Here is an 18,896-nt window from a genome sequence, read left to right as displayed (position 1 = left end):
CCGGATTCGATCCCTTTGCACCGCGTCGGGTTGCCCCAGAGAGATTCCTGAGTGCAGAAGCAGGAGTGAGCCTTGAGCATTAGCGGATCTACGCAAACACTTATAAAAATATATTTTAAAAAAATTTAAGGATCAAGGACATTGGGGCCGGAGAGATAGATGGCATGGAGATAGGGCATATGTTTGCCTTGCATGCAGAGGGACGGTGGTTCGAATCCCGGCATCGCCTAGGGTCCCCCCTTGAGCCTGGCAGGAGCGATTTCTGAGGAACCCCTGAGCAAAGCCGGGTGTGACTCAAAACCAAAACAAAACAAGAAGTCAAGGACATTCAGTGAACTTGCAGAAGAGATTTCCGCAGCGCGGATCGGGGTGCGGAAAGCCGGGATCCCGACTCGCCCTTTCCTCCTCCTGCTGCCTGGAGAATCTTCGCTTCTCGCTCTCCCAGTAGCTGTCATTCGTCTCCCGTCACCCCTGGCAACCAGCAACGCGGGACCTTTAACCCGCGTCTGACTTGTTTCGCGCGCCCGCCCGCCCGTCCTTGGCGCCGGCAGAGCGCAACATGGCCCGGGCCGCGCGCGCGCTGTGGCCGGCCGGGCGCCTGCTGGCCTGGAGGCTGGGCAGCCTGCCCCGGGCCTCGCACCCCGCGCACGGCCGGGCCGGGCTCGCAGGGGCGGCGGGGGGTCCGGATCCCGCTGCTGCCGCCCGCTGGGGCCGCCCTCGGGTCCTGGGGGCTGCGGCGCTGGCCCTGGGGGGCGCCCTGGGGCTGTACCACTCTGCACGGTGGCACCTGTCAGCCCAGGATCTGCAAGCCCAGCGCCTGGCCGCCGAGGTGAGCGCCCCCCGGGTGCGCCCAGGGCTCTGCCCGCCTCCCCTCCAGCCTCCCGGTGACCTTGGGGGAGCCTCGTGGTCTGCAGATCCCCAGATCCCCGGCTGCATCGTCCTCTGGGCAGTGGGAGCCTTGCCCCGGGCCTGGGCGAATATTCGGCCTGGCAGGGCTCAGGGATTCCTTCCTCCTGGCTCTGCTCGGGGATCGAACCCGGGCCCACCGCATGCAAAGCAAGCGCCCCTCTCCCTCTCTGGACTGTACCTCCAACCCTTCCTTCCTGGGAGGACATTTTCATGGGAAGATTGGGAGGTCCCTTTCCAGACTTTTGCCCCCCCCCCTTCTCAGCTGTCATCACAGCTTGTGGTTGTATACTGATGTATCATCCTGATTTTTGTTGTTGTTGTTGTTATTTTGGGGCCACTCCTGGTAGGCTCTGGGGGTACCGTATGGGATGCCAGGGATCAAACCCAGAGCCTTCCCAAGTCAGCCACCTGCAAGGAAAACGCCCTACCACTGTGCTATTGCTCTGGCCCCTGATTTCGTCCTTTTTGGGGGGGGGGTGAGGGAGGGGATCACACCTGATGGCCTTCAAGGGTTATTCCTGGCTCTGCACTCAGAAATTGCTCCTGGCAGCTGGGGGAGAACTTTATGGGATGCCAGGGGATCAAACCCGGGTCCTTCCCAGGTCAGCCATGTGCAAGTCAAACTCCCAAATGCTATCGCTCTAGTCCCCGATTTGGGCGTTTTAAGGGTCTGATGACCCACGTGGCAGCGACATGCGTCGCCAGCCCTCACCTCCAGAGTTTCTCTGTCATGGCCCCTTCCTGAGTCTCAAGAGTGTGGGGTAGGAATGGGCATCCTTCCAGCCTCCTGCCCACCCCCAGGGCCCAGCCTCAGTCTGCAAGGCCACCACCCTGGCAAAATGTCAGGCAGTTGGAACCGAGGCCCAGTTTTCTCAGTGGAAACTTTTCGTTTTAGGGTTTTTGTTTTGTTTTGTTTTTGGGTTACACCCCGCGGTGTTCAGCTGTTACTCCTGGCTCTATGCTTAGAAGTGTTCCTGGCAGGCACGGGGTACCATATACGATGCCAGGATTCGAACCAGTATTTGTTCGAATCAATTGCGTGCAAGGCAAATGCCCTACCACTGTGCTATCTCTCCAGCCCCTTCAGTGGGAACTTTTTGCTCTGCCTCTGAGGGGCCTCTTGGGAAGGGGTACAGTGCTGACCAGAGACGGGTTTCCTTCTTGGCTCTGGAGCCTGGATTGCTCTGGTCTCTTCTCCCACAGTGACTGGGTGGGATCCAGGCCTCAGACTCTGTCCCTGTCTCCACAGCTCTCCCTGTCGGGCCGCCTGCAGCTGACCCTGTACCAGTACAAAACATGCCCCTTCTGCAGCAAGGTCCGTGCCTTCCTGGACTTCCACGCGCTGCCCTACCAGGTGGTGGAGGTGAACCCAGTACGCAGGAGTGAGATCAAGTTCTCCTCCTACCGCAAAGTGCCCATCCTGCTGGCCCAGGAAGGAGAAAACTCGGTGAGTCCTGTGGCACGGCCCAGATGTGAGCTGGAAGTGGTGCATACAGTTAGTGTCCCATAAACAGTGGAGCCCCTCCCTGGCTGCCCGCCCCCCAGCTCAGTGTCTGAAAAAACGAGGTGGTGCAGGGTTGTGTTTGGGGGAGAAGATACTCGAACTCTCTGGCCGTGTGATCTTGGGATTGGGGAGAGCTCCTTGGCTGTTGGGATTTATGGTTCAGCCCAGGGTTGAGTTGGGAAAACAGGGTCAGCTTTCCCCCAAGGACCCTGGCAAGGACCCTGAGGTTCTGCCCATAGCTTGGTGTTCCCCCTTTCCCCTTCCCACCTGACCTGGCCTCTGCCCCTCTAGCAACAGCTGAATGATTCCTCGGTGATCATTAGTGCCCTCAAGACCTACCTGGTATCTGGGTAAGGAGCCTTGGGGCGGCCTCTTCTCTCCCTGGGGGGGTGGGTCCCGGGAGACTGGGGCTCTGCTGCTCCCAGTTATGTATCTGGGCATCCTTGATACCCCTTCTCTATACTTCTGATATGAGGGTGACCCTGGCCTGCTCCACCCCTTACCCTGGTGCCCCAAGGTCTTCTCCACCCCTCACCCCTGTGCCCTCCAGATGTTTCACCCCCCCAACCCTTGTGCCCCCAAGCCTGCACTCACCCCTTACCCCAGGCTGTGTCCTGGCTCCCTGGGGCCATGCTGGGCTGCATCGGGAGGGGCAGGGGCGTGGGGTGAGACTCTGGGTGTCCCCTGAAGGCAGCCCCTGGACGCCGTCATCAGCTACTACCCCCCCATGAAGGCCACCAACGAGCAGGGCAAGGAAGTGACCGAGTTCTGCAACAAGTACTGGCTCATGCTGGATGAGCGCGAGGCCCAGCGCATGTACGGCGGGAAGGAGGCCAGGACGTGAGTGGGGCCAGCGGGGTTGCCGGGGGTCCAGGCCACCTGGGGCGGCCTCTGAGCACTGTCCCCGGCCCGCAGGGAAGAGATGAAGTGGCGGCAATGGGCGGACGACTGGCTGGTGCATCTTATCTCGCCCAACGTGTACCGCACGCCCACTGAGGCCCTGGCTTCCTTTGACTACATCGTGAAAGAGGGCAGATTCGGGCTGGTGGAGGGCGCCGTGGCGAAGTATGTGGGCGCCGCGGCCATGTATCTCATCAGCAAGCGGCTCAAGAGCAGGTGAGGGTCTTGGGTTGCTGCCAGCTGGAGTGTGAACCCAGAAACCCGGGACCTCTTTAGCCCACCGGAGAGTGGGCTGGCCTCAGCCCTGTTCCTGTCCCCAGCACCCAGCCTGGTCTGCAGGGTTCCTCTGACACACTCTTCCCTGTAGGCACCACCTTCGAGATGATGTGCGTCAGGACCTCTATGAAGCGGCGGACAAGTGGGTGGCTGCAGTGGGCAAACACAGACCTTTCATGGGGGGCCAGAAGCCGAACCTAGCCGATCTGGTGAGTGTGGGGACTGGATGAGGGGCTTGGCAGAATCTAGGGGCAGTAGGTAGGGAAAGATCAGGCTATATTATCACTCTCTCTACAGTGTGGGCATGGCCTTTGGAGAAACAGCCATGAGGCTGTCTGGACTCTTGGCTGCATTCAGAGCAGGGGCTGGCTTCAGGCACAGCTGGATCCAGGATCTGGGTGAAGAGAGGTCGCAGGGCTCAAGCTCTCCCGGCTCCATGCACTTGGCTTTTGTCTGGGTCAGCCCTGGGTCCAGCTAAAGTACAGAGTGGCTCATTTTCCAGCTTCAGTGCCAGTGTTAGGAGGCTCCTCTTAGGTGTGAGCCCTGTGTGAGGCCACTGAGCCATATTTCATAACCCTGGTGCCTTCCTGGGGTCCCACATCCAGGATTGATCATATTGCCAAGTCTGGGTCTTGGGGGTGAGTGTCCCCGAGGGAACTGGGTGGGATGTTGCCTGAAGAGGGATTGTGAGGATCCACACCCATGGGCACTCACCTTCATAGCTGTGCTCAGAGCCATGTGGGTAAGGCGGGTGGGAGGTATGGGCAGTGTGGAGTGGTAACGTGACTGTCCTGGCAGGCGGTATGGGGGGGGCATTAGGGTATCCAATGCAGGGAAGTGACGTGCTGTCTCCACAGGCGGTGTATGGCGTGCTGCGGGTGATGGAGGGCCTGGAGGCCTTTGATGACCTGATGCGCCACTCCCGCATCCAACCATGGTACCTGCGGGTGGAGAAGGCCATTGCACAGGCCCCCAGAGACTGAGCCCTGTTGGGCCGGTGGCCATGGACACACTTGCTGCCAGCACAGAGCCGGGGCCAGGATGCTGTGTGTGGAGCCAGGATGATGTGCCCTGCCCTGTCCCCCAGCTTTTGACTCCGGAGAAGTGGAGCTAGGATTCATATCCCTCCTGGACCTCAGTGACAGTCTTGAAAGGGCCCCTCATCCTCATCCTCATCGCTGGATTCCTGGCCTCCCTGATGTGCCACGTGTCTCCCAGGACTGACTTCTCCAAAACTGACGATTTGGGGCCCTCTCCCCTGCTCCTGCTCCTCCAGGGTGCCCGGACTGTTGTACTCTCAATAAAACAGAGGTGAGGGGCAGTGTATGGCTGTGTGCTCATGGGGGTTAAATGTATGTATGTATGGCTGTGGCTGTGTCTACACAAATATGCAGTGTGTGGCTCAGTCCACAGGGGGCATTGTGCAGCTCTGTTCATGTGAGCTGTGGTTCTGGGTGGGTGGGGGTGAGACCTCTTTTGGCTCAGTGGGCACAAGGGATGGCGGCAGGAAAGACACTGGGTAGCAGTGCCTCTCTGATCCTCAGTGTTTTCATCAGTCAAGTGAGCACAGTGAGCTCAGCAGGGAGGTGGGTTCCCTGTCATGAGTCTGGTTCAGGGAAACAGGTTTGTTTGATAGTTTTGGGGCTATCCTCCTGGCAGACCCTGGGTGCTGGGAATGGATCCCGGGCTTCTGGCAAGAAGGTCTGCACCCAGCCCTTCTCCCCACCCACAGTCCTTTCATTGTCATGTGGTCATAGTTGCATTGACCCTGTTGCTTGGCTGCACTCTGCTCCTCTGTCCAGGCCCCTCTCTGGAGCATTATCTGAGAGGGTTGCTTTGTTTTTTTTTTTGTTTTGTTTTTGGGCCACACCCTGTGACGCTCAGGGGTTACTCCTGGCTATGCGCTCAGAAGTCACTCCTGGCTTGGGGGACCATATGGGATGCCGGGGGATCGAACCGCGGTCCGTCCTAGGCCAGCGCAGGCAAGGCAGGCACCTTACCTCCAGCGCCACCGCCCGGCCCCCTGCTTTGGTTTTTGTTCTAGAGTCACAGGTAGCAGTCCCTGCTTTGCCTTGGGAATGTTTTTTTTTTTTTTACCACCACCAGAGGGTAGAAGAGAGGATGCAAAGTCCTTTCAGGTCAAGTGCCGCCATCTTGTGGCCAATTCTAGGGTCACAGCCTGAGTGGACTTCATGGTGGGTTAAGCTGGTGGCAGGCAGGAAAGGGTGGCAGAACAGAACAGGATCCCCTTCTCTGTTTTTATCACACTCAGGTCATGACTGACGTGTGTCCTGTGGCCTTGATGACTAGGAATCAGGGACGTGGCACCACTCCAGTGTTCCTTCTGGTTCCGCTCTCAGGAATTACTCCTTTTGGGGCCGGGGGCATCCTTATAGGATGCTGAGGATCTCTCTGGCCCCTCAGCTACAACCCCTTTAAAAGTCCTTAAAGCTGAATTAAATCCCGCAGAGGTGTAGTTAGCGAGGGTTTGCTTGTCTTTGCTATGGGGGAACCCACCCAAGGGCCCTACGGGCTGCTCTCTGGACAAAATTCCTCCTTCGCTGGAGGCCTCCAGACTCTGGTCTCTGGAAAGAATAACAGTCGGAGGGCTCTCAAAGGGAGGAGGAGAGCCTTCTCCCCTTTTCAGTTTTGTCAGTGTTATGTCCTTAAAAAGTTCAACTGTGGTCATGCAAGAATTTCTTGTACAAAATCAGAACTTGCAGACAAGCAGATAGTATCAGCCCAGGGCAGTCAGTCACCCAGACACAGCCCTTCATGGGGTTTCAATGAGTGAGGGAGATGATTCTGTGCAGGCAGCTGACCCCACCACAAATGACCCCTAAGCACAGAACCCTGAGTGCTGGGTGTGGCTCAGCCTTTTGCCACCCCACCCTAAATAGGTTACGTTGTGGGGGGCATACCCAGCCATGCTTAGGGGTTGGCTTTGCACTCAGGGATCACTCCTGGTGGGGATTGGTACCATGAGATAGTGGGATCGAACCCATCCAAGCGCCCTGCCTGCTGTACTATCACTATGGCCATCCCTGTAGATTTTCAAAAACTGAATCATAGAATTCAGAGACTAATTTGTTTGGGTTGGGGCCATACCTGGTGGTGCTCAGAGAACTGCTAGGAATCAAACCCAGGACGCTAGAATTAGAAGCACTCACTTTCTAGTCCCTTGAACCATCTTCCCCTTCCCAAACACTACTTTTGTGTGGGGGTGAGGGAGTGCCTGGGATGGAACCCAATATGCATTTCACCCCAGACACTTAAATTTTATCACCATGAGATACACAAAGTTGCTTATGATTTTCATGCAATGTCCAATACCCATTTCTTCATCAGTGCACATTTCCTTCCACCAATGTCCCCAGTTTGCTTCACACCCTTCTCTAGGCAGTCTTCTGCCTCCCTCTCTCCTCCTCTCTTTCTCTCTCCTCACTCTCTCTCCTCCCTTTCTCTCCCCCTCTCCTCTCCTCTCCTTTTTCTTTTATAAATACTAGTTTGCAACGTGGTTACTGAGGATCATGTACATCACTTTCCCCCCTTTTAGCACCCATTTCTTGTCCAGAGTGGTCATTTCTGTCAGTGATCCCTTCCCTGCCTTCACTGCACTGTCCCGCAGAGCCACCTTCTCTTGGTGTACTCTGAGGCCCCCCATGCAGCCTCAGAGCAACAGCACCTTGGAAAGACCCTGTAGCTCCCAGCACCCCCGGGGCAGGTTTGTGCTGGCCCCTCAGAAAGACTCACTTTTTTTTTCTTTTTTTGGGCCTCACCTGTTGCTACTCAGAGGTTACTCCTAACTATGCGCTCAGAAGTCGTCCCTGGCTTAGGGGACCATATGGGACACCAGGGATTCGAACCGTGGTCTGTCATGGGGCAGCTGCGTGCAAGGCAAACGCCCTATTGCTGCACCATTGCTCCAGCCCCAGAAAGACTCCCTTTTCTTAGCCCTGAAGGCTATACCCGCTCACCCCAATTCCTTTGTAGTCTTGAGTAACTACATCCCAGAAGCTGGGCTCTAGAGGGTATGTGGCACCTAGGACCCAGCACCAGCCTCACCACCAAACAGCTCTGGACAGAAGACAACTCCAAGGGTCAGAGCCATAGCACAGCAGGTAGGGCAGTTTGCCTTGCACGTGGCAGACTCAGGTTCGATTCCAGCATCCCACATGGTCTCCTGAGCCTGCCAGGAGCGATTTCTGAGTGGAAAGCCAGGAGTTACCCCACGGCCCAAAAACAAAACCCAAAAGGGACTGATGGCTGGAGCAGGCCACAGCACTGCTGGCCAAGGGCCTGGCTAGGGACATTCAAAGTACCATGACCTGGTGGGCCTCAGAGCCAGGATGGGAGGGAGAGACCCCTACGCTCTTTCCCAGACTGTTTCCCCATTACATAGGACTGCTGACTGATCACTGCCATCCCCAGGGGCAGTCTGGACAGAGAGGGATTGACTGGCCAACCAGGTGTCTGTGAAGTGATTCCTGTCCCTTCCCATCCGGCATAGAGGCATGTGGGCCAACAAGGTCTGCAGGCTGCAGACACCGGGGGCCTCCTGTGGGAGGAAGATGCTCCGGCCCACTGCCCTACATCAGGCGAAGAAAATGGCGCCTACTCCACAGCAAGGCCCTCTAAACAAACCCAGACCAGAAAAGCCATGGCTGTAGGCTCAGCTTTGAAACAACTTTATTAGAAGCTGTTCGAGATTGTTTCCAAGTCTTAATCTGCTTTGCACAAGTTCCAGTTGTTTTGGTTTGCGCTGATCACATCCTGCCTCAGCGTCCGCCAGCGGGGGAGCAGGGGCGAGCGGGCAGCTAGAGGGCCCCCCACAGGAGGAGCTGGCTGCTTCTTTTCAAGGCCATCACCCGCCGCCTCAGATCCTGACCGTAGGTTCCCAGGATGATGGTCTCACTTCTAGGTGCCAACCTCCCACGCTCCCCACCCCAAACCCGCCTCAGGACTGCCTTTCCTGGGTGGGACCCCCCTGCTGCCATGACACTCGGTGAAGCTGAGGGGGCAGGAAGGTGATTCCCCCACCACCTACCCCCAATCCACAGGCGCTGGAAAGGTGCAATCAAGCACAAACATAAATACGAATAAAAAAAAACGAACTTGAAAATGACAGGCTATTAAACAAATCTATAAAAATAGGACGTAACTCTGTTCAAATAAATATGAAATAAATAGGCTCCAAGCAGTGGTGGGCTGCGTGGTGGAATGTGAGGCTGAACTCCAGGCTGGCCCAGCCTGCTCCCCCTCCCGAGGCATACAGCTCACACACTTGTGGGCCCAATGTCCAGGACAAAACCCTTTTCGGCAGTGCGCGGGAAGATCCTCCCCCCTTTTTGGGCCAGGGCACACAGGGCACAATGCCTCATCGGCGGCCCTCCTGCCTGAGCAGGGTCAGGCTGTTTCTGTGCTGGGGCCATGCCTGCGGGAAGAAACCAAGGCCCCCAGTGCCAGTCCCAGCCATTTGGAAAGCCATGCGCCAGGGCAGCCAGGCAGGGCAGCCAAGAGCAGGCTGGGCCTTGCCACCCCTCCCTATCCATGCCACCACATCATGGTCCCATCTGCTGCCAGGTTCAGACGAAGGGAGCATGGAACTCAGGCCCCCCTCTTTCCCTGAACAGCCTCAGGAAGCCAGGGGGTGGAGGGCAAGTGGAGCTCCCTCCCTTCAGGAGAGGGGTGCAGAGAAACAGCAGCAAGGAAGGAAGCAGAGTGGGCACAGGCAGAAGGACAGACTGCAAATGTCTGTCCCCACACCAGTGGCCTGGGTCTTGCTGGACCCAGTGCAGCAGGCCTGGCCGGGCACCCACAGCTCGGTTCACCAGCTTAGTGTTGGCACATTCACAGAATGAGATGCTGCACGCCCGGGCGCAGTGTCCAGGCTCAGCGAGTCCCTGGCCCGTCACCGCGACTGCACACCCAGGGTGATCTTCAGGTTCTCGTACACTACATAGCTGATGCTCACAGCTGGAATCACCTTCATGAAGTTGGGGGCCAGCCCCCGGTACAGGCCAAAGGCCCCCTCAGTCCGCAGGATATGCTTGAAGAGGCTGCTCATGGTCACCTCTGGAGCGCCTTCGATAGAAGCTGCAGTGAGAGAAACTGGTTAGGGCTCTTGCCAGCTCCTCCCAGGACGCCCCCCCCCCCGTCCCATCTGTGCAGGGCAGGGGGGCTTGGGGAGGGAGGGAGAGACAGAGAGACAAACATACAGAGGGGACCGTGTGTGTTCGTGCGTGCCTGGGGCCTTACCTTGGGCCTGCATCCGGGTCCTGACCAAGGCCAGAGGGTAGCTGGCCAACTGACCACAGGTGCTGGACACAGTGCCACAGGCCAGCAGCACAAACACGCCGGGGTCGGCACTGTTCACGGCGTAGCGCTGCAGCCAGGCATTCTTGAGCGTCTGCAGGGAAGGGGCAGGGGTGAGCACCCGAGAAACAGGAACAGCATTGGGTCCCTCCCAAAAGGGCCACTGAGTCTTTGAGTCTGGGTGAGTCTAGGGCTGGAGACCTGGCCTTTGTTTTCTGCTCCCATGGAGACTCCCCATTAGAAGGCTGCACCCCATTCTCCCAGCTCTATCTGACTGCTGTGAAGGGATGTTCACTGGGGCCACAGGACACCTGCTGCCCAAGGGCTCAAGCCCCAGGCAATGAGAAGGGGAGCCAGTCCCTGGATGTGGCTCTAGGCCCTTCCTCTGCAGGGGGCAGATAGTGGCATGGCTCCTGGTTCTGGGCCACCCTAATGTGCAAAGGGGAGAGAGCAGAACGGGGTAAGGTCTGAACATGCTTCGCGTACCTCGTACACGGCCAGGTCAATGCCGGCGTAGGGGATAATGCCCAGCATGTTGGGGACGTAGCCCTTGTAGAAGGCTGTCATGCCTTCCTTAGCCATGATCTTCCGGGCACAGTCCAACATGCCCGAATACTGGCCGGTCTTCCGCAGGGCCATCCGGGTCTTCAGGACCTGTGGAACCATGAGGTGCAGGGAAGGAGGGTGAGGTGAGCAAGCCCCCCCACTGACTGCCCACTCACCCTACCCCAGCTCTGCTCTGCAGTCCCAGAGGCCTCACCTCCATGGGGTAGATACTGCTCTGGGCGATGGCCCCCGCCAGGGACCCAGCCACAAGCCGTTCGTGAATGCGCAGCGTCTCCTGGTCACTCCCCACGAGGCGTTTGATCTGCAACAGGGAGCAGGTAGGTTCATCTCTGGAGACTCCCCCCACCTCCAGTCTCTAGGCTATGGATCTGCGCCTGCCCTGCCTCGGTACAGGACAGCGGCCGGTCCAGGGGGATCAGAGCGGGGACCCCAGCCTGGCAAACACTCAGGAAGTGGCTACCCACCTGTTCGTAAGCCATGAACTTGATGGCCGACTCGGGGGCGATCTTGAGGACATTGATGCCATTACCCCGCCACAGGGACTTGGCGCCTCCCTCGCGGACCATCTGTGTGAAGCCACCCACGATGCACATGTTGTTGCTGCGGGAAGCGTGGACCTGGGGGGAAGGGCACGTGCGGTCACAAGGCTGCGGGCAGCTACATTCCTACTGCTCATGGATCCTGTGCACCAGTGCACACCTGCATCAACCTTGGCAAAACCTGTCAAGACGTCCCTTTTTTTTGAGGGGTGAGAGCACACCCAGAGGTGCTCAGGGGCTATTCTTGACTCAGCTGAAGGAACCACACAACACAGGTGCTAAGGATCTGAACTGGGGTTGGCTGCATACAACAAGGTTGTTCCCCTGGAAGACTCTAGTAGCACCACAGTGAGGAGCCAGAGGTTGGTGGAGCACACCTGAGTACGGCTGTGGACTCCCCAGCACTGAAGGCCACCTTCTTCTCTGCAGCTTACTTGGGAGCCCAGGGCCAGAGACTGGGGTTCTGGGCGTATATGTGGGAGGCCCAGCCGGATCAGAATTAGGAGCAGCCTCTGGGCATGAGGTGGTGTAGCCCCCAAACGACATCAAGCTTGAAGCTGAAGTAACTGCCCATGGTCACCCAGGGGGATGGGGAGGACCCCATTTTCCCCAATTCCTGCCTAAAGCTCTTTCTTGGAATCACTGGCTGCCTGGTTCAGCTTCTGGGTCAGAGGTTTTATCCACTGAATTTCTGCACCAGTGTTGCCCAGCAGAGCAGGCTCAGGAGGACAAAGCAGGTGAGTGGCCCAGCACGGTCATGTGCAGGCAGATACTGGGTCCCCCGAAGATGTGGAGGGAGTCAGGTGTCCCCGGAGCCTAGCCAGCCCATGCGGGTCTGGGAAGTTCCTCCCAGTTTCTGCCACACCCATTCTCCTGGCCTGGCCTGACCTGCCTGCCTGCCTTGTATCCCATGACGTGACGTGGCCAGGATGAAAGGTCACCAAAGTCTGACATAAGACCAACCTTGCCTGAGTCCTCGGGTTGAACAGAGGGGGCACCAGCCCATGAGCCATTCGTACCTGCATGAGCACCTTCAGTCTGTCCAGGGGGGCAGTGCATGTCCTGGACACGGCCCCTGCCCCTCCTCCAGCCACCAGGTGTCTCCACCACATCCCTGTCTGCCTCTCCTCCACGGTGAACTCATCTGGGACAGTCAGATTCTCACCCACATCGAAGATCTGTGAGGAAGACGACAGAGATCCCCATCAATGAAGCAGGTTCCTGGCACCAGGGCACCAGCCCTCCCAGAACCTTTCTCCAAGTTTTCCACCGGGTCCCCCCAGACCCTCTCTCAAGATCTGTCAGAACTTTCCTCAGCCCCGCCCCTAGAGTCTCCCTCAGGGACCTCTGATGGTGAGAATCATGGACTCTGGTCCCTGATGAGGCCCTGGTGTGGGTTCTGAGGACGGCCCCACTGGCAGGAGGCAGTTACATAATGCCAGGAGGTCCCCGGAGTGTGCAAAAGCAGCACCTGGCTCTGCTGAGGGATGGGGCCAGGAGCCAGTGTGGAACCAGATCAGGCTGGCAGGACATCAGGTAGGGCTGGGCAAACATGAGAAGGGGCGATGCTTGCGTCAGGCGGCAGTCAGGCTGGCAGGCAGCCTGCTCCACTCCGGGCCCCACCCCCGCCAGCCTGGCAGCCTCAAGCAGCCTCGGAGCCTCCCCCAGAGGGATATCAGGCACCCCCAGAGGATGAGACACCAGCCTGGGTACTGCAAGGGCTGACAAGGACCCTTCTGAGCCCTGCTCTGTGGGACCATTGGGCTGGATAAGTGTGAACCCCAGAGGGATGATGTGAAGATCTCAAGCTTGAGCTTCAATTGAGTTCCCCAAGCACTGCTCAGAGCAAACCTCCTCAAAAAATTGAAAAAACAAGATGCCACTCAAGGTGTGCTCAGCAGAGGCCATGTGCAAATCATGAGCTGCATCAGTAAGATCTCTTTTCCCTTTACAGAGGGCAAAGGATCTAATTTTTGTGGAGGGAGTCGGACTGAGCCACACCTGCCACTGCTATGGGCTTACTACTGGCTCTGTACTCAGGGATCACACCTGGTTGTAGAGCTGAGGGGAACCACAAGTGCTGTCGGGATCAAATCAGGGTCAGCCGTGTACAAGAAGTGCCTTGACCCATGCCTGTACTACGTAATTTTTCATATGAATTTCGTTTTGGGTGCTGGGGCAGAACTTGGGTTTCACACACGCCAAGCCTGAGCATTGCCAGGCACAGCATTCCAGGGCCCTGGATCCAATATTCCTGACAGGAGGAGTAGAAGCAAGTATGTGCCTGTGGGGCTGGGTTCATGGACTTGCAAGGAAGCGAAAGAGTTCCTCCAAGTCCATGGAGTGGCGTCCCCTGTTGGAGGAAGGATGCTACTGTCCGCAGGAGAACAGGAACAGCCAAAGAAGCCAAAGAGTGTGGGGAAGGAGGGGGGCCGGAGTGCGGGCTCACCGTGGAGTGCTTCCAGTAGAGGATGATCTCGGGAATGTTCTCCACAGGGTGCAGGAGGTGATAGTCACGCCACTCATTCCAGTCGATGGTCATCGTGCCATTCTTGTCCATGCTGTGGGGCAAAGGGGCTGTGGTCAGCAGGTTCTTCCCGTTGTCGCCAGGAGAGCATGGAGGGTGCCTCTGCCCTCCAGGAGAGATGGCCAGGAGGCTATCCCCCCCACTGTGCACAGGAACTGAAATACACGGGCCCCCCAAGTATGCCCCATGCTGGCCAGACACAGTGGAGAAGGCAGTCCCAAGGGTGACTTTGATACTTACTAGGTGACAGGGCCCCAGAAATGGCCCGTCCGAATTCTGACAGACAGACAGAGGATGCAGAGGAGAGAGGAGAAACAACACACTTAAGTGCTTGAGCAGGAGTTAGCGAGGCAAGCACACAGCATGAACACAGAGCGCACCCTAGAGGCTGGGCAGTGCACAACACGGGCGTACAGTGCCCCCTTAGTGGATGGGGAAGGCACAGAATGGACACATGAGGTAGTGGAGGGTGCCCAGCAGCACGAAAAAACCCAGTCCCACGACCAGTGGCTTTGGATTCATTTTATGTTTGTCTGTTTGCTTTGGGGCCACACCTGGCAGTGCTCAGGGGTTACTCCTGGCTCTGCCCTAGGAATCACTCCTGGTGGACTCGGGGGACCATATGGGATGCATTGGCTAGGGGTAAGGTCAGTGTTCTACCCACTGTCCCACCCACTGTCCCATTGTACTACTACTACTACTCCATCCCGGGTGGGGAGAAAGACCCGCCCCCATCTGGTCCCTTGGGCAAGATATAACAAAGAAAGCTGTCTGCCTGAGGGAGGAAGCCATTCTCAGGGGTTCTATCCTTTCAGATCAGCTTGTCTTCCCCCTCTCTGGACCTCCTCAGTCAGGGATCAGGGGGAACCATGGCATTGCTGGGTGCTTGGGAATTTTTTTGTACCTGGAATTAGGGGTGGCTGGTCTTGGGGAAGGATGGGTGATGTATTCATCCCTGTACTCCACCCAAAGCTCAAGTTTGGAGAAAAGAGGTTCGAAAGTGAGTGGCAGCCCAAGACCAACCTCTACTGTCACCCGGCCTGAACGGAATGGTGGGTTGGCACTCACCTCCGGAGGATTTTCTCGGCCTGCTGTTCAGAAATCTTGACTCCCAGGTCCCGCAGGGATTGCATGATCTCCTGAGCATCAATTCGGCCTGGAATGAGACTGAGGTGAGCCAGAGGTCAGGCCAGGGAACCCCCAAGTGAAGGCAGAACCTAAGGGCACGCTCACCATCGTTCTTTCTGTCCAAACTCTTAAACACCAGCCGCAGCTTCTTCTCATGATCCTGGAGGTAGTGGACAAACTCCTCAAAGTCTAGCTGGCCGTCCAGGTCTTTATCACCAGCTTGGACGATTTTCTATAAAACACAAGCAAGACTTAGTATGCAGGAGCCCAAGCCTGTCTTTTGTTTGTCTGTCTGTTTTTTGTTTTGGGCCACACCCGGTGCGCAAGGGCCATAGGGGATGCCGGGGATTAAACCTGAGTCAGGCGCGTGTATGGCAAGTGCCTTACTTACTCGCTGTACTATGGCTCTAGCACCAAAACCTGTCTTTTCTTGACTAACCTTTGTGATACAACTGTGCTAATCTGGGACCAGAGGTGGCCCCAATAGTCCGGAACACTACTTTTACTCCAACCCAAATGCCTCTGAGGCCAGAGCCTCCATTGGACTCCCTAAGTGCAGGTTGCACCCATGCCAGCTAAGGGAGGCCCCACAGACTGGCCAGCAGTGGCAAGCCAGGCACCTCTGTGTGCCAAGTGTTCTCATGACTGGCGAGTCTTCCAGGCCAGCTGCCTGGCCCCACAGTGCTGTCCCTGGGGCCGGCCTATAGTCCACATGCTCCCTGGCCAGTGTGGGGGAGGCCTTGGAGTTCCAGGTCCTTTCAGGAACCCCACAGTCGACTAGTGCCCCTGTGTATGGCCTTGGCCCCAAAGAGAGTTGGGCAACAGGGCCTAGGCTGGCCTAGCGGCAGGCAGAAGGGCTCAGAGCCAAGGGGAACATGTGACCAACAGTCGCCTAGACAGGGGTGCCTGGTGATGAAACCACCTGACTCTCTAGTGGGCTTCCAGTCCTATGTCCCTCAAAGCCTTCAAAGAGCCCCTGGCCCTGTGCTGAGAGCTTTGTCCAACCCCTGCAGTTTGGCTTATGCTCGGAGGCCAGTTCCCTGCAGCCCTGGGGCCCACTGCTGCCTGATTCCAGGAACCTGAACGTCTTCTCTCAAGACTCAGCTCAGGCCCCAAAGGAGGAAACAAGCTCAGTGAAGTTATGTGGTGCTTCCAAAGTCACACAGCCTGGGAATCCTGCTACTACCCTCATGGGAATCCCCAAGTGTGGGGGGGATATCCCCAAGTCCAGACTCCAACTAGGGCCTCATCCCAAAACTGGTCCAAGAAGCCATTCTAGTTCTGAGTGAGCAGCAGTCACCCCTGCTCACCAACCCAGAGTGGGAGGCAATCTGACTTTTCACTAGCTGGTTTGCAATTTCAATTTGCTAGATCGCTGGCTGGCTCGAGCACTCTGATCTGTCCCTCTCTACCCCTGTGGGGGTTCTCGGTAACTGTCACTCAGCAGCTGAGGGAGCAAGCAGCCCTGAAAACCAAACGCTGGAGCGGAAGCAGAAGAGCCACACCACGAAGGGAGAGGATGGCCTCCCCCTCCCCCCCCCGCATCTCTACTCCATGGGCCGCACCACCACCGCCCATATGCTTTCCGGGGTGTGTACCCCTGATGCTGACACAGAGGAGCTCATCACTACATACGCCCCATTCTCCTAGTGTGAGTTCCTGTCTCAACCACAGTGCCCACTGGGCCCCCAACCACTTTCAGAGGGTGCTCATGCCTCTGAAAGAGACGGCAATGGTGCTGGAAGAGGTCCAGGCACCCCCTCAGGGACAATCTCCCAGTGTTGTAGGGGTTTCCCCATCTTCAAAGGGCGAGGTTTCCGTCTCCCCACAAACACTTCATTCTGTGTGTGGAGGTTCCCTGTGCCCAGCCCCAGTGCTTGTCCCTGGCAGCAACTTGGCTCCCAGTCCTTCCCGCCCACTGCTCCAGCCTGGCTCTGAGAATCAGCCCAAGGCAGCTAGAGTGCCCCCCCCCCATTTTTAAGTCTGTGCTTCCCCTGAGCACCCCATCCATATTTCACCCCACTATCCCCAGCGCCTTCCCATGACACGAATCTGCAAGGAAGTTTCTCAAAAGTCAGTCATTCTTAAGAGACTAGAGCCACATGACCACGTGGGGGGGGGGCACTCCCACATTTCTGACATTCTTCCCTGGAGGGCCCCAATGCACAGACCTGCTTCCACCGGCGGAAGGTGGAGAACTCCTGCGAGGGGATGAGCACGCTGAGCCTGAAGATGGACTTTAGCTCAGACGGGAGGCCCCTGGATTCAAAGTACTGGAACTCGGTTGGGGTCTCCCCGGGGAGCAATACTGTCAGGCAGAGGCAGAGCATGGCTGAGGGTGGGCTGTGGGGCAGGCGGCTGGTGGCTCCCCAGAGGACCGGCTGAGGCACACAAGGTGCCCGGGCAACCTCCCTTTTTACTCCATTGAAACCCACCCGCCCACTGCCCCTGATGCCAGCCAATGGGCTCAGACTCCAGAGGAGGCGCCTGCCGGTTCCGGGAGAGGTGGAAAGCTCGGGGTTGACGTCACCGCTCCCGGTTAACTCTTGGGGGCCGGGCAGAGTGCTCCACCCAGCCTTGTTCTCCTGCCTGCAGCTGCACCCCCAAATACAGCCAATGGCCTTCGGTCTGTTTCTCCACAAGGTCTACAGATGCGTCATTCCATGTACGATGGCTCACTTATGGGGAAATCGGTCCGACAGCTAAAGAGAAGATCGATGCTATTGAGCCTGGCTTCAGCCTGGAACTAGACTGCCACCAGCTCCGAGCTGAGCTGAGAGAAGCGAGACACCTTTGGCTAAAGGTCATTTCTCCCCCTTTTTGAGCCACACCCAGCCAGGCTTAGGGAATAAGACAAAAGTCCGACCAGCTGCACTATTGCTGCAGCCCCAAAAGTGTCATTTTTAAAGAGGTTCCCCAGAGTCTTAAGTCCAGGGTAGCCAGGGGCCTATGTCTGAGCACAGACTTGTTCTCAGGAAAGTTTCTACAACCTTCCCACCTACACCTGTGTTGACCTTCAAAGTCATAAGATGGGAAATAGGAGTCCAGGAATAAGGGCCGGACAATAAACTGGTGATGTGCAAGGTCCAGGTGGATTGCAGCACTGTGCAGTCCTGGGGGTCCCAGCACTGAAATTAAACCAACCACACAAAATGAGGCTTGGGAATGTGGCTCGTAGTAAGAGGGCTTGCCTTGCATGGAATCCATTCCTGGCACTAACAAGAGCAATAAAACAAACTGAAAACAAAAAACAAAACAGGCACTCTTTGCACAAGGCTGACCTAGGTTCGAATCCCAGCACTGCATGATACCCTTGCGTAGCACCAGGAGTGATCCCTGAAGGCAGAGCCAAGAGTAAGCCCTGAATACTGCTAGCATGGCCTCAAACCATAACCAATCAAAGAACCCCAAACACTAAAGTTAACTAATGACTGAAGTCAAAAAATTCTGCTGGTCAGCCCTGTGCTCACAGGTCTGAGACACCCCTGAGCATCATCAGCAACACAGAAAGAGGGCAAGTCAGATTCCAAGTCCAACTTTTCACTTTCTTTGTGCAAATCTCGCAGGGCTGGGGAAGAGACCTGAGGCCTCACACGTGCCTTGAATCTAAGATAGGGGACTCTGCAGGCCAGCACAGTCTCCCCCATCCTCTTTTCTCCCTAAGTGGAGTGTTGCTTGTTGCGGAGGACGAAGCCACGTCACGTCACGGAGGCGAAAAAGGAATTGGTTTCACCCGTGCTCCCTTTGCAGTGAGCTAATTCCTAATATAGATGCAGCCTCAGTGCCAGGACGGGACTACAAGAAGCTGTTCACGCGCCCCCCCCCAATCCCTGACACTCTTCTTAATTCACCCACCAACTTTCGGGGAAGAATGCTAAAAACGAATTCCAAAAGAAGCACGGAGCTTACGTAAAAGGTTATGAAACGGATCTTAAATAACTTAGATGGTATTTCAGTCTGTGAGAGAGAGGTGCATTGGGCGTCTGGAAATTGGGTCTTGGGCCACACTGGGCCACTCAGAAGGATCCAGGTGGATTCCACTGTCTACTCTAAATTGTCTAAACCAGAATGTTCTGCCTGAGGAAGCTATGTTTTCATCCACTTTCCCTTGACTGTGAAAGTCCTTGAAGGAAATGCGTAGGCCAGCTGTTTTTATTTATTGTTTTTGGGCCACACCATGCAACGCTCAGAGATTACTCCTGGCTCTGCACTCAAGAATTACTCCTGGGGG

General features: G+C 56.8%; 2 protein-coding genes across 7 annotated transcripts in view; one reads left to right on the top strand and one right to left on the bottom strand.

The window, feature by feature from the left end:
* Window positions 1-544: 544 nt before the first annotated feature.
* On the top strand, window positions 545-4,737 carry PTGES2 (prostaglandin E synthase 2). The gene is made up of 7 exons (XM_049774186.1): window positions 545-829; window positions 2,159-2,356; window positions 2,705-2,763; window positions 3,104-3,253; window positions 3,329-3,529; window positions 3,681-3,798; window positions 4,447-4,737. Exons 1-7 carry the CDS (start codon window positions 560-562, stop codon window positions 4,570-4,572), a joined length of 1,122 nt encoding a protein of 373 aa, XP_049630143.1. The 5' UTR covers window positions 545-559; the 3' UTR covers window positions 4,573-4,737.
* Window positions 4,738-8,261: 3,524 nt separating this feature from the next.
* Window positions 8,262-18,896, bottom strand: part of SLC25A25 (solute carrier family 25 member 25) — a 33,936-nt gene continuing 23,301 nt past the window's right edge. For 2 of the 6 annotated variants that reach the window (XM_049774170.1, XM_049774168.1), the window contains exons 2-11: window positions 14,771-14,897; window positions 14,606-14,693; window positions 13,778-13,813; window positions 13,460-13,571; window positions 12,030-12,188; window positions 10,936-11,088; window positions 10,665-10,772; window positions 10,391-10,558; window positions 9,848-9,998; window positions 8,262-9,685 (exon numbers count right to left, since the gene is read on the bottom strand). In XM_049774170.1, the coding sequence (XP_049630127.1) occupies window positions 9,501-9,685; window positions 9,848-9,998; window positions 10,391-10,558; window positions 10,665-10,772; window positions 10,936-11,088; window positions 12,030-12,188; window positions 13,460-13,571; window positions 13,778-13,813; window positions 14,606-14,693; window positions 14,771-14,897 (1,287 nt within the window). In that variant the 3' untranslated portion in view covers window positions 8,262-9,500. Of the gene's footprint in view, window positions 9,686-9,847; window positions 9,999-10,390; window positions 10,559-10,664; window positions 10,773-10,935; window positions 11,089-12,029; window positions 12,189-13,459; window positions 13,572-13,777; window positions 13,814-14,605; window positions 14,694-14,770; window positions 14,898-16,836; window positions 17,011-18,896 lie in introns of those variants that run through there. The other 4 variants (XM_049774171.1, XM_049774169.1, XM_049774172.1 and 1 more) reach the window with 3 other exon arrangements.

This window comes from Suncus etruscus, chromosome 5 (assembly GCF_024139225.1).
Source record: "Suncus etruscus isolate mSunEtr1 chromosome 5, mSunEtr1.pri.cur, whole genome shotgun sequence".
In the NCBI taxonomy this organism is placed as follows: Eukaryota; Metazoa; Chordata; class Mammalia; order Eulipotyphla; family Soricidae; genus Suncus; species Suncus etruscus.
This window is presented reverse-complemented; position numbering and strand designations above follow the sequence as displayed.

Coding starts and splice junctions, on each gene's coding strand:
- PTGES2 (XM_049774186.1), top strand. CDS start 560: ATGGCCCGGGCCGCGCGCGCGCTGTGGCCGGCCGGGCGCCTGCTGGCC. Junction 3,254..3,328: donor GGCGGGAAGGAGGCCAGGAC/GTGAGTGGGGCC, acceptor CCCGGCCCGCAG/GGAAGAGATGAAGTGGCGGC. Junction 3,530..3,680: donor AGCAAGCGGCTCAAGAGCAG/GTGAGGGTCTTG, acceptor TCTTCCCTGTAG/GCACCACCTTCGAGATGATG.